At 37.6% G+C, this 18888-nt stretch overlaps 1 protein-coding gene across 3 annotated transcripts in view; it reads left to right on the plus strand.

The window, feature by feature from the left end:
- The window catches only part of bel (ATP-dependent RNA helicase bel), a 173206-nt gene that overhangs the window by 103514 nt on the left and 50804 nt on the right, over window positions 1–18888 (plus strand). For 2 of the 3 annotated variants that reach the window (XM_067157812.2, XM_067157814.2), the window contains 2 exons: window positions 3890–4098; window positions 5714–5831. In XM_067157812.2, coding sequence (XP_067013913.1) covers window positions 3890–4098; window positions 5714–5831 — 327 coding nt within the window. The remainder of the gene's footprint in view (window positions 1–3889; window positions 4099–5713; window positions 5832–18888) is intronic. The other variant, XM_067157813.2, reaches the window with a different exon arrangement.

Genomic DNA, 18888 nt, shown 5'->3' on the forward strand with positions numbered 1-18888 from the left:
GGAATGCCATATAACAAAAATTCGGTCACATCCAAATGGGGCATGTCGAAACGGGAACTGGCATGTATGTCACTGTGTGACAATGCAATTGTATGTCTGTAATGATATGCTTTGGGTCTTAAAATTCACCTTCACCTTCAATAATGTACACACATACCCCATAACTAACGTTTTTAAAAAAACATAACTTAAGAATAGCATTTAAAACTACACATAACAGTACCAACATCATACACGTCAGGACCATCAACAGCAACAACAAATACAACCACTCAGGGGTATACCGTATTAAATGCAATAACTGTGGGATAAGCTACGTTAGACGCACTGGTAGGAACTTTCTGCTCCGATATAATGCGGTAAAACACAATCATTTTTCCTCAATAGGCCAACATGTTGAAGACTATAAACACAGTTTCACAAACATCGAGAACGACATGCAAATCCTGAACATAAACTCCAAGGGCCCCCTGCTCAACATAACAGAAGAATTTTACATCTCTCTAGATCAGTATACCAGTCCAAATTTCAACATCAATGAAATTGCAGAAAAAACTAACATCTTCAATACCGTCATCCCCGCCCTAAATACGGTTACCTTAAGATATTACATGTTATGAGTCTCAACACTTCTATACTGATGCTTCAAGCACCTTTTGACCTTATCATGCAAACACTTGGAGTTAGCAACTCTTCTGTAATTCTACGTACCTGATTCTCAATCAACGTTCGAAGATTTATTTGTTGATATTTTACTTAATCTACGCTTCATTAATATCAAATAATTTGTACAATCCAAATGTATAGCAGATCATTATGACTATGTTTCGTTCTACTAATAACCACTTGTACTTTAGACAAACACTAGTATTTATTCCATGTACATATAATACTATGACAAGTTCATTATTGAATTTTAGTTGCATTTAAGCATTGCTCTCTCAACAGACCAGATTGTTATGACTGTTTTATCTTGTATTAAAGCAAGTATTATACTTGAATGAGGAACCCAGTTCAGGGCCCTGACTTAGCTTTAGATTAAGTATGGCTGAAGATGCTTACAAAGCCTAAATGAAACATGTCCCATTTTAACATATATATGTAATATTTGTATCTTAAACTTAAAGATTGTAAAGTATTTGAATGGTGGTTTTTTAATAAATTTGTTTGAAACTTTTACGTACTTTAAGATAATCAATAAACAGAACACAACACGCGACAGAGAAACATCAAACAACACACCTTGCTCCACCCCTAACCCCACAACAGCAACTCTCCATACCCCTCTTTTCCTTCCCCTCACAGCAGCTAGTATGAGTCCAAGAAGAACACGAAGCAGTACACAACAAGCTTGCATATCAAACGCAACTCAACCACACCAATAACAGTAAGTACATATTCAAATTAGCACACACAACCCTTAGACATTTCTCCAACATAAAACATCACTCACAGTTCAGACTTATCTTCCACAGACAATATAACATTACTGCACAGCTACAGATGGGAAAGGAGCCACTACTTTGAATCCAATGCCACTCAAATTTTATGGACGTCACATGATTCAATTTTAACATAAAGCAACAAGATTAAACACACAACAGAGCTGAATATACATATTTTAGCCTAATTGTATCCATACGCCTGGCAATTTTTTTTAACTTGGAAAGTGTTGTACTCTACGTTTATACATGAAGATAAAATCTTTTATACATACGTGACAATTTTACAAGCAAATCATATCATTCAAGCTCCAGAAACAGGAACCAAGTGTACAACTATGTAAATAAGACTTAACACAGAAATCAACCGATGAACTGAACAACATGCAAGACACGAACGTTCACGTGCATGAAGTGTTCCTACATATATTGTTTTTATCTTACATACTTACAAGTTAGTTTTAGGTAGAGATAGTGTTTTATAAACTAAATTTAAGACCCAAAGCATATCATTATAGACATACAGTTGCATTGTCACACATAGTGACGTACACGCCAGTTCCCGTTTCGACATGCCCCATTTGGATATGACCAAATTTTTATCATATGGCATTCCCTAGACAATGTAATCTTAATCATAGCTTCATGATATATATGTGAATGTATTGTTCAGCTGAAGATGACCCTATGTAGGGGGTCGAAACCAGTACTGTAGCATAATAACTGCAATAAATAAGTATTGATAGGTGGAAATCCTTTCTTATTTCTAATTGTGTAGTTTGTCAATACGGATATGAAGATTATAGATTACGATAATGGCTTAATAACCAGGGAAACTCGCTAGAGAGGGACATCTTAACCAGTTTCGACTGTATGCCAGTTTAAAGTTTGAGCTATAGCCAGGGAACTAGGCATCACTGGCTTCAAAGCTTGCCGGGGCTGGCTATCAAAATTAAGGCTTTTTAAAAAAAATTTTTAGAGTATGTCTCAAAATTAGGGTGAGTGGTTTGTTGTGGATATTATTCACGTATACGCAGTACATCCTTAATGCGAGATATGCAGCTGAGATCTGGCCAGTGTCAAAGGATTAACATCGGATACTTGAGCTGCAAAAATTAGCTTTCCAAGAAGTACGTTATGGAATACAGTGAGAAATGAAGAGGAACAAAGGGTGAGCAAGTTGTGTTCAGGGGCCACATGTCTTCATTCTATGACTCTCTCTTCCTGCATTGACCTGCCATTGTGTTTGCTGTAATACATGTTCCTTCTGTGCTGGGCTGAATGGTTCAGACAGTTGAGGTGCTGGCCTTCTGTCTCCAGCTTGGCAGGTTTGATCCTGGCTCAGTCCATTGGTATTTGAAGGTGCTGAAATACGTCAGCCTCCTCGTGTCGGTAGATTTACTGGCACATTAAAGAACTTCTGTTTGACTACATTCCGGCACCTTGACATCTCTGAAAACACTAAAAATTTAGTTAGTGGGATGTAAAGCCAATAACATTTAAATTATTGTTCCTTCTCTCTATGCATGACTATATGAAACAAAAATATACTTTGTATCAGGATTGATGTTGGACCTTTACTGGAAAAGAAGAGGAGGATTCAAGCAGTAGGAATGAATGAAATACGAGCATACAATGACAGACCAGATGAAGCAGAATACAAAATGAAATATGAGTAGATGTGTGTAAATTGCAAGAAGGAACTGAAAGCTAAGCTAAGGTGGCTTGGAAATTCAATGCAAATGCAAAATAACAGGATTCTGGAGAAAGCCTTTGAAAAACAACTGTAGATAGCTTGAGGAAGACCTTGACCGAGTTATACTCTGCTGTACAAAATGTCAAAGCGAGGGCCTTATCTTTAGTACAATGTCTTTGGTACATTCGCTTACCCAGTGTGTTTGTGGAAATGAGAATAAGTTATTATAGAGAAGGCAGCGACTAATGGCATGCTAAAAGGCAAATGTTCTGAGCAACAAAGGCCAAGTGTGTTTAAATAAGAGCCATAAAATGCAGTCTTGACATTGGCCACTTGCCCAACTTCACCAGTCTTTGATCTTGCTCAGGCATAGGTTTGGAAGTGTTACAAATAGCATAAGGCAGCAGGATGTGGGCTAGAATATGGTGATTGATATGAAGGGGTGGAAGAATATAGTGAAATGGAAAGAAACTCTATTTACCTAAATGCCCCTACCCAGTGATAGTGTTCGTGGCTGCGAGTATTTTACAATGAGTTATACATTGTTACCAAGAGATCAGAAGACAGTATTCCTGTACATATCCTTAATCTTGCTTTTATATTCCTGAGAATATGAAAACATTCTTTGGAGTGAGTGCCTTATATTTCACAACCATGACATATGTATTAATGAAATTTTTTTATGACCTGGGTATAATAATTGTACTAAAATGGTGATTTTAATCAAAAGTTCTGTTTCTTTTTTCCTCAGAAACAAACATTTCTCTTGTCGCTTCAGATTCCGACCACTTAACGTTAGTGTTCGTGGAAACTAAGAAAGGAGCAGACTCGCTGGACGAGTTCCTCCATAATGAGGGTTATCCAGTGACATCAATCCATGGTGACCGCAGCCAACGGGAGCGTGAGGAGGCTCTGCGTCGCTTCCGCTCTGGTGCAACGCCCATCCTGGTGGCTACAGCGGTACGTTATCTTTTATTTATTATGTTGGAAGCATAGTGACAACAAAAAAGAATATCATTTATTTCACCAAGGAGTGATAGTCTTACCTAATCTCTCTTTGCTCGCTGTGGTAAGGAATTGTCATAGTATTTGATGTCCCCAACATCCATATGTTTTAGTCTCTTACAGAGGAAGTTTTCACTGCAGAGTTATCTGACTGAATGTTGCTCAGTTTTCCCTCTTGTAATTTGCACTAAGGAAACTGTCATGATGATGCTTCATTCCAGATGTGTTTTACTTACTGCATTGAAAGATCAGTGATGCCTGAAGACATTTGAATACTGACCCTTTTATGGGGATAAAATTACTCTGAGATCTTTCAATATAAAGTAAAGCCATCCTCTTTTTAATCAGTTGAACAGCAGTTAATAAATTGGAAATGGTAAGCCTATGTACAAAAGTACACAGATTTTAGAAGTTAAAAAAAAAATTTTTTCAAGTAACCAAATTAGTAAACCCCCTCCTGTCAAATATCTGATTTTTCCATTTATGAGGAAGGCAGGCATAACATAATTCATCATTCCAAATCGCGCATCTTAGAACCTTTCATGACAAGCCAAAGCGCTCTTTACATCATTGAATGCTGCACTTAGTGTTCATCAGCAAAATGTGCGGTTTATGGGCAGTTGCCTGAACCATGATCCCCAGTCTTTGTTCCTCCCAATGCCCATTCATGGTGCTTGATGCACAGTTATTCTCTATCTCAAATAAGATGGGAGTCAACAATAACTCAAGCCATCTACACATTGCAGTACTACTCGTTTTTTAAAAATTGGTCAAGAAACAACAAGATCGATAATTTGAATAACCATAAGTCCCGCATTATTTTTTTCCTTCTCGATGACTTTTTTTATTTTGAGGAGTCGCTAGTTCAGTCCTTTCTAGCAACAGTTTTCTCTTTCTTCTGTAAGGGTGAAAGTTTTGTTGTTACAGCCACATGGACTTTCCACTTGGCTCCACAGAGTTTCTTTGGCTTTTTAGAGAACAATGGTACAGGTGTAATCTTGAAACTTGCATTCTCCATTGCAGTGTGACGCCTCCTACCCGATAAGTGCTGCAAGAATCTATAACACGCGGTAAGGTGGCATTAAAGAAGTACCAAATTGTCGCTATTTGGCTCGTAACGGATTCTCTTCCCGTCCTAATACTATATTATATTCCCTTTTCTCCACAATTGGTTTGGCAGTTTCTCAATTCTCACTGAATGGTAAGGCGTATTGGATTCAAGATGAGAAATAATATTAATAAAGCATGAACAATAGTTACATCCTGAACACCGAAAAAAAGACTGACAAGCAGCTTAATAGTGCTATCTTGCTAACAGGAAAGCAACTTGAAGTAATACGCAACTTCATTAGCGACAAAACCATAGTTGCACAGCAATACACTGAGTGCTCTTCCCCATGTGGTTCGCACGTTATGCCATAGGCATGAGCCTACACTGAAAGTTAAAATGGCTGTTCCACAGTTGACACTTCCCTCGTCAGTAGGTGCTTTAATGCACAGGTTTCATATTTGTGTCTTCACCTGATTTTTATTAAGAGATAGCTTTTATAATCTTACCTCTCCGTTACAGGTGGCTGCCCGGGGACTGGATATCCCACATGTAAAACACGTAATCAATTTCGACTTGCCCTCTGATGTGGAAGAGTATGTGCACCGCATCGGTCGAACAGGCCGTATGGGCAACCTTGGTGAGTGACCTTGTAGGAATCCTTTTTATGGGTGTTTGATTTTGTCACCAAATGATTTAATGGACGAGTTTGTTCTAATGCTTTTCTCTTCTTAAGTTGTGGCCATTCTTAGAGAAACTTTGGTTCAGCTCGTAATTCTATACAGTAGTGAGTGAATCACAAAAAACTCATAATATTGACATGTAGAAAGTGGTTTTGTTTCCCTTTTTACAACCGTATGTGGTAAAAATTGCATGTTCTATTTATCAATCTTGAAAGAAATTTGATTGGTGATAACTTGTGGTACTGACCCTTAACTACTATAATTTTTTATGTTCATTAAATGTGATCTGAACACTTTCCGCACTGTTCATTTTAATTATGCTTAGTTTGAGGATACTGCAGTTATTGGCAGTATTCAGGATTTTGCTATACGATTTTGGAATAACCTCATGTTCTATGTATGTTAATGAATCATCTTTCAGTGAGGTATTTTATCATGAAATATATTAGGAACCTTCTCAAAAAAAAAATTGACAGCCATATTTGGTAAAAGTGGCATATTCTATTTATCAATCTTGAAAGAAATTTGATTGATGGAAAAACTGGTACTAAGCCTTAACTACTGTAATTTTATGTTCATTAAATGTGATTGAACATTTTCCACGCTGTTCATTTGAATTTGCTTAGTCTGGGGACGATGAGTTATTGGCTATATTCAGGCTTTTGCTGTAAGATTTTGAAGTTAATCTCGTGTTCTTCTTTGAATGTTAATGAATCATCTTTCCAATGAGCTATTTTCTCATGAAGTACATTAGGAACCTTCTCAAAATGTTTGAAATTTGCTTGGAGAAACTTGTCAATACAGAGGAAAATGCAAATTGGATTTCTGGCCTAATCCCACCTGTTTGTTTAAATAGAGCTTGTTAAACAATGCATTAAATTAAAATGAAATAAGTTACTTGTACAGATTTTACCCTTCTCTTGAAGTTTGATGGCTGCTTTTGGGAAATGAGTAAAAATCTGTATTTATTAAACAGAAAGATCAATGATGTCTAAAGACATTTGAATACTGACCCTCTTTTGTGGGGAAAATACTTTTCTGAGATCTTTCATTGTTCTACATACATACATACATACATACATACATACATATGTACTGTACATACATCTTGAGTATAGACTGTAGTACTGTTAGTCTGTCTTCAGGCCTCTCTGATTTAGTTGTACATCTCTACAATTCTCTTATTTTCCAACTAGTTCTGGCCTCACTTCGGTCTACTCCTTTTTACGTTTAAATCATGAAAAATTGGCTGTAAACTATAGTCACTTTGGTCTCCTGATTCTCTTACCATCCGCTAGTCTATTATTGTCCTGGGTAACCTATCCTTCACCCTTATCATGTGACTCTGCCACCAAAGCTAGTTTGTATGCATAGCTTCAACCATTTTTCATTCATTTGTCAGCTTTTATCTTTTCATTGTAAATCCTTCTTCCATTGCTGGTGGGGACAGGTTCAGTGAGAGATAATTCTGTTAATCGAGCCAGCAACACAGGTGTGGGCATATTGCAGGGGCATTCCTGTGATAGCCTCGCTGTGTGCTGCCGAAGATTATCCTGTTGGACATTGCTTCTTAGAAGTCCTGCCATGAAGGAGAACACATGCGGCTGCACGATGACTTGCACACGCTGTGATGTCAGTAAGTCATTTCATTACTAGGGATGAATGACTGTCATATGCGATGGGTCCCAAAACCTGCACACCAGCAGTGGGGATGGTGTGTCACACCACAGCAAAGGTAGGATTGAGGTGTTCACCACAAGGTCTCCAGGTACTGCGTACAAGACCGGAAAAATATATAACGCAGGCAGTGAAACCCTTAACTGTTTATGCAACGGTCGTACTTGTTGTCAATTCACAAAGAGAACCTGGGTTCATCACTAAAGACAACCTATTTCCAGTCCATAGCTATCGTGGTTCGTCATTCACTACACCACTGAAAACTGAAATGGTGGTAGGTGGATGTTGGTGACAGGACTCATAATTTGCATTGTGAGACTAAATTTCCTTCAGGCAAGTTCCTAGAATTGGTTCCGGCAGACATTGCGATCTGTAGAAATGGTACTACTATTGGTGGATACCTTTTCAGTTCTATCTGGTAATTCCTGTTGGAGGATCAGACTATCCTCTGTCCTAGCAGTCAGTCAACGGTGTCTTGAGCGCAGTTGCTGTGTGCAGACCCTCAGGTATTCCCTCATCTGAACACTCCCTGACAGTCTGATGAGAATGGCCCAGATGACAGGCGTATTTTCGATGAAACCATCCAGCCTCAAACCAAACCCCACAGCATTTACGCCCTTGAAAGGGCTTAGGCCTGCCCAGCGACCGCTGCTCAGCCCGAAGGCCTGCAGGTTACGTGGGGCCGTATAGTCAGCACGATGCATCCTCTCGGTCGTTATTCTGGGCTTTCGAGACTGGGACCCCCATCTCGCAGCCGGATAGCTCCTCAATTCTAATCACGTAGGCTGAGTGGACCTCGAATCATCCCTCGAGTCAAGAGAAAAGTCCCTGACCTGCCTGGGAATCGAACCTGGGGCCTCCAGGCGAGAGGCAGGCACGCTACCCCTACACCACGGGGCCGGCCGTCCAGCCTCACACTTTCCAATAATGCTCTCTATCTCAAACTCTGATGATTGAGCAAAATCTCTTCAGTTGTATCATGGAGGTGTGTCCAATGATCGACAAGCTTTCCACATTACAAGTTATAAACCTTACTATTGATCCGTATTGAAAATTTTTATAGTTCAGAAACAACGAAGGTATTTATTAAACCACCTGTTCAATACCTTACATCCACTTTTAAGTGGTTACAAAGATATATTAACACTTAATATTTTCGGGACATGTTTCGCCCCTAATTTAGGGCCTCTTCAGCCTAACATACAACCTTAAAAAGTTACACATATTATTAAAAGAGAAGCTAAAATATTAGCCTTGTAGCCTAATTACTAAAAGTTGGTACACTTATTGTGAATAATACATTGATACATTAATAAAATATGTTATTGGAGCACGTTGGAACACGTTGTTTGCAAGGCATAATTTTGTGTGCTTGTGTTAACGCCTTTATTTTGTTGGCAATATACGCAATATCACATTACGTGAAATAACAACCAATTTTTGTTTGAAGCAGTTTTATTAAAACCACATCATTTTGAAAGAAGAAAATGTCTTGGGACTCGTTCATTTTAGAATTACCATAGACAATACTCCAATAACATGTTTTATTAATGTATCAGTGTATTATTCACAATAAGTGTACTAATTTTTAGTAATTAGGCTACAAGGCTAATCTTTTAGCTCCTCTTTTAATAAAATGTGTAACTTTTTAAGGTTATATGGTAGGCTGAAGATGCCCTAAATTAGGGGCAAAACATGTCTCGAAAATATTATGTATCAATATACAGTATATATGTAACCACTTAAAAGTGGATGTAAAGTATTGAACACGTGGTTTAATAAATGCCTTCATTGTTTTTGAACTGTAACAATTTTCAATACGGATCAATAATGAGGTTTATAACTTGTAATACGATAGCTAACCAGGCAAGATGTGGATTAAATAAGTACAGGTAAACCCCATTATAAGCGGATTTGTTATCTGCAATTTCGCGTATACGCGATTTTGGTTTTAAGTCTAGTGCTGCCATCTGTTAACAATACGTGGAAGTTGTAATTAGGGTACAAACACGCGTGCCGAACTCTGTAACATACACTACTTCGCGCGCCAAGGTTAAACGGGGCAAGCACATCTCTACGCACATCTTCTGTTGCGTTTGTCGAGACATGAATCGCCAGTTCAGTATAGCTGTGAAATTGCACAGGTTTCATATTTAGAACGCCGGATAAAAGGAAAGAAAGTGTGCCTGTCGAAGGAAAGAATCATGTAACAGTCATATTCGTTAGAAACAAAGTTAGAAGTTTTAGATCGCTATGAGAAAGGTGAGCGTGTTTTTGACATTCAGCGTGCTTTGGAACTTAGTGAATCCACTGTGAGAACTATTCGTGACAATCCAGAACCAATTCAAAAAACTGTTCAAACTTATACTGACTAGAGTGACCAAATGTCGCTCGGAAGCGATGGAAAGAATGGATTGGATTGAGCATCACAACCAACAACACAGGTCTCTCTCTGGAGCTGCTATTCAAGCTAAAGCCAAGAGCTTGTATGCAGACCAATTTATTATTGTGTGTTTATATCTAAAATTTTTAAGTGTATAAAGTTTGCATTAAAATGGGTTTCAAAAACACGATAATGGTTGCTTTTTGTAAAATTACTAAGAATCTCTGCTACTTTAAACTTAATATGTGAGTAAACGGAAACCTAACCTTTTTTTAATATAAAATGACTCGATTTACGCAAATTCGGTATGCGCGGCAATTCCGCAGAACATAATTATCGCGTATAACGAGATCTACCTTTATCTCAATCTTAAAATGAAGATTTGTAAACTAGTAAAAGATATAGCTTTCTTTAAATGGTGTCTGAGACTAAAATTGGTTCCCCGATTTCTAAAATCAACACAAAGTGGAACATAAACAGCCCAAGCCATAGTAGAGCCCAAAGTAAGGTAAATGAACTATGGATTAAAAATGAAATCAAGGCATACTATAGAAAAAAAAATCCAAATTGAATTTGGAATTGTATAACGTTCACTTAGCAGTAACACTGGATTTAGCCCCATTAGATTGGCAGTCATTTTACCAACACATGGAATACAAACTAACATACACACTTGACAAGAAACAGGACACATTAGATAAGAAAATGAATCATTTAAGAGACACACAAATACGTTACAGTAAACAAAAGATTAAAGAATAAAATACAGGCCCCACGGACACTATTACTCCTACGGTAGTTAACTTGACCAATGTACAGTTTACAGAAAGAGAATGAGCCACTTAAAAAGGGTCCAAAACACAATTGGCCTAATAAGAGTAGAGAAAAAGATATATATCAAGACACACATAATTCCAGTTTTCGCCGCAGACCGGAAGCTCAAATCCCTGTTTCGACCAGTCAAAGAGAAGCCACGTCTTGAGACACCGGGCGTATATGAAATTCCATGTGGTTGTGGTTGTTCATATGTTGTAATGACAAAAAGGCTTGTTAGCACCAGGGTGAAAGAGCACATCAGATCGGTAAAGAATGTCGCTCTTTCATCCTCCACGGAGAACGCTATAAGCCAGTCTGCCATAGCAGAACATTTCTACAGTACAGACCATGAAATCCTCTTTGACCAGGCGAAGGTCATCGCGCCTGTAAAAGACTTCTATGCTCGTCTTGTGAGGGAAGCCATAGAGATAGAGCTCCCAAATAACATCAACAGGGAAGACGGCTTCAAGTTATCAAATACATGGAGACCTGTACTGCAGAAATACATGCATAACACCACCATGGCACAGCGGGATGCACTCAAACTGTCGACAGAGGGCGGTGCATCAGTAACTTCCCTCCCAACCACCACAGCACAGCGCTACGATCCTTGAGTCCAGTTAGTGGGGTAGGCCGTGGATAGTACGGGCATGACTTCCATGTTCCTTCAGATAATTTCTTTGCTCACTGTCGGAGGCAAAACTTCACTTGCCCTGATGAAGGCCAATGCAATTTGGCTGAAAGCTTTGCTTTATTATTAATAAATATATATATAGTGGCTTTAATCCAGTTCATTTATTTCTTTATGTTAATACAATGAGCCACGAAAACTTACATTCATTAATTAACGAGCTGCTTTTCTTTGGATTTTTTCCAGTTCTTGAATCAAGTAATCCTGGTGAGGGTCCCATACACTGGAACCATACTCTAGTTGGGGTCATACTAGAGACGTATATGCCCTCTCGTTTACATCCTTAATCATCATCATTTACCTTTATCCAGCTGTAGCCGGGTAGGGGCAAATATGGTTCCTCTCCACTTTCTTCGGTCTTTCCATCACTCCTCCTCCAACACTGTGTCCCAGTCCAGGTTTCTTTTTATAATGCTGCGTTGGATGGTATCCTTCCATCTCAATCGTGGTCGTCCACGGCCTCTCCTTCCTTGGATTTGTATTTCCATCACCTTTTTTTGGCATTCTTTCGTCGCTCATTCGCTTTATGTGCCCAAACCATCTTAGTCGGCTCTTCTCTATTCTATCATTCATTTTTTCCACTCCAATTTCTTCCCGGATTTTCTCATTCCTTATTTTGTCTCTTCTACTCTTCTGTATCATACTCCTCAAAAACCTTCATTTTGGCTGCCTGTATTCGACTCTCATCCTTCTTTGTCATTGTCCAAGTTTCTGCTCCGTAGGTTGTTATGAGATGATAGGAAAAACTTAAAACGGTCCACTTTTTCAATACAAAAAGTTATATTTTATTTATAACATGTATTTGTACTTGGAACTAGTTTCGACGCTGTGTTTGCGTCATCATCAGCCAAAATGGGAAACAGGCAAGCATGTAGGCATTTATGTTACACAAGGCGTTACATTAAACAATACACATCTTACAAGGAGATAAAAACAGGGACGAATATAGGAAACAAATGAATCGTTGAGAAAACAAAAGTTATACAAATTAAAAATAACCTTAACCACACATCTTGCAGTGCGAAAGTGTTCTTCTTGAATGATTCCTGAATGTAAAACACACGCGCACACATTTCTGAGGAGCCAGCAGGCAGGACAAAGTAAAGTGAAACCTTAAGAGTTCTTCTGAGAAGAGTTCATCATTTTTCTATGTTCCGACTAACTAATGAAGTCTCCCTTGAGTTCCTGATAAACATACACAACAGGAAAATTAAACAATACATATCTTACAAGGAGATAAAAAACAGGGAAAGTTATACATATTAAAAATAACCTTAACCACAAATCTTGTAGTGCGAAAATATTCGTCTTGAATGATTCCTGAATACAAAACACACGCGCACACATTTCTGAAGAGCCAGCAGGCAGGACAAAGTAAAGTGAAACCTTAAGAGTTCTTCTGAGAAGAGTTCATCATTTTTCTATGTTCCGACTAACTAATGAAGTCTCCCTTGAGTTCCTGATAAACATACACAACAGGAAAATTAAACAATACATATCTTACAAGGAGATAAAAAACAGGGAAAGTTATACATATTAAAAATAACCTTAACCACAAATCTTGTAGTGCGAAAATATTCGTCTTGAATGATTCCTGAATACAAAACACACGCGCACACATTTCTGAAGAGCCAGGAGGCAGGAAAAAGTAAAGTGAAACCTTAAGAGTTCTTCTGAGAAGAGTTCATCATTCTTTCTATGTTCCAACTAACTAAAGAAGTCTCCCTTGAGTTCCTGATAAACATACACAACAGGAAATTCTCTTTAACTCTCAACAATAGCTATAAAAGAGCAACGGTAAATTGTATTTTAAATACTGTGCATGATCTTGAACATGATATAACTTCTTCATTTAACCACCTTTGAAAGATTCTCTCTATATTACATAGCTTCATTAACAACCATTCTGTAGATGCACAAATTAATCTTGTAATCTTCATAGGTCCGGTATTCAGCTTGACAAGAATATAAAATAGGTATTAAGGAATACGTTGTTGAGAGTTTGGAGGTTGACTGTGCCAGTATTGGTGGTGTATTGTTGCAGCGTTACGTGTAGGGTGGGGGCAGGTTTCTCTGATGTTTATTGCGGGACATAAGGCGGTAAAGCTATGGCGCGAGATGAAGAGGAACAGAGCGTGTTGGATAGTTTAGGTCTGGGCAGCGGCCGTTGTTGGATTAGAGGGGGAGAGGGGAGGAGGGGTGGAAGGGGGGGAAGTATGGAGGGTGATGTGGTGAAAGTGTGTGGCGTGACAGAGTATTATGCATGATTTGAAAGACAGATCTGTTTTTCGGGATATTCATGTTTTTGAAAAATTCAATGAGAAAGTCGAATAGGATCTTTGGTTTCTCTGAGATATCATTTAAGTTTAGGTTGGGATTGAAATATTGGTCTAAATGAATATAGAGGTTTTCAGTGACGTCTAGGAAAGAACCTTTGTTTAGAATATCTAATACCTCAAGATCTTGATTTATTTCAGTAAAGTTGTGCTTAAATTCTTTTATATGTAGGCCGACCGCGGAAAAACGGTTGTGTTTTATGGCATTGACATGTTCTGCATATCTGATTTTAAAGCTGCGTCCTGTTTGCCCTAGGTAAGAACTTTTGCAGTCTTGGCAAGAAAACCTATATACACCTGATTTAGAAAAAGGACTACTTTTATTTATTGATGAAGAGTTGTGTAGGATCTCTGTGCTTCTATTGTTAGTACGAAAGGCTATTTTAACGTTGTGTTTTTTAAAAACGTTAGTGACGTAAATTTCTTTATTGAAGGTAAATGTGGAAAGCGTGGCAGTGCTAGTATTGTCTTTTATTAGGGTGGTTTTTGGGCGGTGTCAGAATTTATTGATTATTCTTTCAATAAAGGATTCATTATATCCATTGAATTTTGCTATAGAGCGAATGGTGTTCAATTCTTTAAGTTTTTTCTTGACATTGGAATTTTGAATGCTCGGTCTACTAAGCTATTATATGTAGCCGCTTTGTGTGTTTGGGGGTGTAGTGAGTCATTTCTTATAGTAGTGGCCGTTTGAGTGGGCTTTCTATAGATACTATATGTGAACGAAGAGGGGTGCCTGTTGATTGTTAGGTCTAGGAAGTTGGAGTTGTTTGTCTCTGATTCTAAGGTAAATTTAATGTCATGATCAATATTATTAAGGTTTTTGAGGGTGGAAGGCGCGTCTATGGAGCGTTCATCTAGGATTATAAATGTGTCATCGACGTACCTAGCCCAAAATTGGATATTAGCAAATTTGATGTTATTGTCGATGGCGGTGTGCTCTAGGAAATCAAGGTAGATCTCTGCTAAAATTCCTGAGGCTGGTGAACCCATAGCCAAACCATCTTGTTTGTAAATGATCTTATCGAATGTGAAGTAGTTATTGTTAATTAGTAATTGGTAATTGGTAATTAGTTCGACTTTATGACCATATTAAGATGAAATTCTTAGGTTTAAATGGTTGTTATGGGTACGTAATACATCTTGTACATAGTATCCTTTGCTTCCGTTGGCACATCTTTGTCCCATAACATGTTTCTTACACTATGATAGAAACAACTTCCAGCTTGAATCCTTTTACTAATCTTAGCATCCAGTCGAGCATTCTCCATTAATTCACTCCCCAGGTATTTAAACGTTTCCACTACTTCCAGGGGCTTGTCTGCAAATCTAGTCTGACCTTTCCCTTCTTTCTCCCCTCTAGTCATAACAAGAGTGTTACTCTTTTCTACACTTATTTTCAATCCACATTCTTCGATCTTCCCATTCACCACATTCAACCGTTCTTGAACCTTCCTGTCGTCTTCTCTCCAAGTCACAATACCATCTGCAAATAACATCATGTTCATTTCTCTACCTCCATATGCTGTGCTTTTGCTGTTCTCATGTTGTCATCCATTACTATTGTAAATAGGATTGGTGATAGAACACTTCCCTGTCTCAGCCCACTAGTTATTTTGAACCCACTTGTCCTGCCAACTTGTGTTTGCACGCAACTACAACATTCCTTATACAACGCCATGATCATTTTTATTAATCCCTGTCCAATTCCTTTTTGCACCATACTGTCCCACATCCTTACTATAACCCCTAAATACCCTCATAACAATGTGCAGAGATCTGTACCCTTTATTTTCAATCATATTTATGTGATTGCCCCAATGAAGGTCTTCTTATATTAACACCTAGGTACTTACAATGATCCCCAAAAGGAGCTTTCACCCCATCAACACAGTAATTAAAACAGAGAGGACTTTTCCTATTTGTGAAACTCGCAACCTGACTTTTAACCCCGTTTATCATAGCATTGCCCACCATCCATCTCACAACACTATCGTGGTCACCCTGCAGCTGCTCACGATCTTGTAACTTATTTATTACTCTGTACAAAATATCATCTGCAAACAGCCTTATCTCTGATTCCACTTCTTTACACACATCATTTATCAATAATACTGCTTGAGGAATTCCCCTCTTAATTATTACAGGGTCAGATAAAGATTCGCCTACTCTAATTCTCTGAGTTCTATTTTCTAGAAATATAGCCACCCATTCAGTCACTCCTTTTTCTAGTCCAATAGCACTCATTTATGCTAGTAGTCTTCCATGATCTACCCTATCAAATGCCTTAGATAGGTCAATCGCAATACAGTCCATTTGGCCTCCTGAATCCAGGATATCTGCTATATCTTGCTGAAATCCTACAAGCTGAACTTCAGTGGAATAACCTTTCCTAATCCCAAACTACCTTTTGTGAAACCAGTTATTAATTTCGCAGACATGTCTAATCAGAAAGAGTGCTTACCCAAAGCTTACATGCAGTGTATGTCAAACTTACTGGCCTGTAATTTTCAGCTTGATGTTTATCACCCTTTCCTTTATACACAGGGGCTATTATAGCAACTCTCCATTCATTTGGTATAGCTCCTTCAACCAAACAATAATCAAATAAGTATTTCAGATATGGTACTAGGTTCCAACCCATTGCCTTTAGTATATCCCCAGAAATCTTATCAATTCCAGCTGCTTTTCTAATTTTCAACTTTTGTATCTTACTGTAAATGTCATTATCATAGGTAAATTTTAATACTTTTGTAGTATTACTCACCTCCCCTATCTGGAGATTATCCTTGTAACCAACATTCTTTACATACTGCTGACTGAATACTTCTGCCTTTTGAAGATCCTCGCATACACACTCCCCTCGTTCATTAAGGATTCCTGGTATATCCTTTTTTGAACCTGTTTCTGCCTTAAAGTACCTGTACATACCCTTCCATTTTTCACTAAAATTTGTATGACCACCAATTTTGCTTGCCATCATGTTATCCTTCGCTGACTTCTTTGCTAGATTCAATTTCCTAGTAAGTTCCTTCAATTTCTCTTTACTTCCATAACTATTTCTAACTCTTATTTCGTTCCAACCTGCACCTCCATAGTCTCTTTACTTCTCTGTTATAATATAGTGGATCTTTACCATTCCTTACCACCAGAAAGGTACAAACCTATTTTCACATTCCTCAACAATTGCTTTAAACCAATCCCAGAGTCTGTTTACATTTTTATTTACCATTTTCCAGCGATCATAGTTACTTTTTTAAAACTCCCTCATGCCTGTTTTATCAGCCATATGGTACTGCCTAATAGTCCTAATTTTAATACCTTCCTTTCTATCACAATTATTTTTAACTACGACAAAAACAGCTTCGTGATCACTAAGACCATCTATTACTTTGGTTTCTCTATAGAGCTCATCTGGTTTTATCAGCACCACGTCCAAAATATTCTTCCCTCTAGTTGGTTCCATCACTTTCTGAATCAATATGAATCCTAGGCTCCCAGTAACTAGTGCATTGCCCAAAGTACATAAAAAAGATCTTCTGATTCGCCCGATAATTAATTGCCTAAATTGTCCCACGTATAAGGTCTCCAAATACATCCATAACTTTCTGAAATTCCATTGATTTGTGTGACATTCTGAATAAATTTGGTATACGTCCAAATCAGATGATATGCTCATTTGACGTAGTGAATGTTCCCAAATATTCAGACAGAAAAAACTGTTAATATTATTTACGATAATATTTGTTAACACAGTGGGCTTAATAAACTGGAATTAAGGAATACATTAGAATATTAAAATTTGTATTAGACAATAATTACTTTTCTTTTAATAATAGGATTTATAAACAGAATGGATTAGCAATGGGTGATCCAATATTGGGCATCCTTGCAGACATATTCTTGGATTCAATCGAGTATAATGAAATAAAAGCAAAAATTAAAGGAATTGATTTATGGTTGAGATATGTAGGCAATAAATTTGTAATTATAAACAGAGGTCACCAATAATCAAGAAGTTTTAGATAAGTTAAATGAAATCGAACCCAATTTGAAATTTTCTAAAGAGGACGAGATAGATAACTCATTGAATTTTCTAGATAAAACAGCCATGCTTAAAGGTAACACCTTTGATTTCCAAATCTTTAGAAAGCCGCCACAAACATCTACAACTATAAACAATTCCTAATTACACACAAATTCACAAAAGCAGGCAACTTCCACAGTCTAATGTACAGAGTGCTTAGAATTCCTCTTATCTCCCAAGAGTTTGAAGAAGAGTTAAATTATATTAAAATCTTGCTAAACTGAATGGTTTCAAAGTAGAAATGATCAATCGACTGATCAACAATAAAATTAAGAACAGGTTATCAACAAATCTGATACCAAACAAAACCAAAAAGACTGAGTTTGCTACATTCACTTATAACAGCCCAGCTATTCACCAGATTGCTAACATATTCAAAAAACATAATTTTAATATAGCATTTAGAACTACTAACACATACCATTCCATATTTTAAAATCATAATAAAGTTATTTATGACAAAAATCGTTATTTGGGATCGGGAGTATATAGACATAAATGTTCAGTGTAATTATTCATATGGTGGACAAGCTGGGAGAAGCTTTATGGTAAGATATATGGAACATGTTAACGCGGAAAAGCATAGAAAGTACTCAGCGATGAACTTGCATATGAGAGAGACTGGCCACTGATTTGAATCCATTGAAAAAGATCCAGCGATAATAAGAGATATAGAAAAAAGAACGTTAAACGAACGAAGAAGTTTATATATTTATTTAGACCAGGTGTATAATAAGGATCAGAATCTTAACGACGCCACAGACATTAAAAGTATATTACATGAATTAACGCCTAAATTATTAAATACGGATAGTTCAGATAAAGTTAGGATCCCTAATACAGTGAAACTCGGTTAAGAAGTTTTCCCGCCTAAGAAGTGTGATATTCGTGGTCCCTTGATCGGTTGCATTAAGATATATGTATATTTATCCCGGTTAAACAGTTCAAATTTTAGAGCCCCTTGAGATAGAAAACGTCCGCTCAAAGCAGCTCATGGTTAGAACCCTCCAGTCGCCTTGCAAGT

The sequence above is a fragment of the Anabrus simplex genome, chromosome 14, assembly GCF_040414725.1.
Source record: "Anabrus simplex isolate iqAnaSimp1 chromosome 14, ASM4041472v1, whole genome shotgun sequence".
NCBI lineage: Eukaryota > Metazoa > Arthropoda > Insecta > Orthoptera > Tettigoniidae > Anabrus > Anabrus simplex.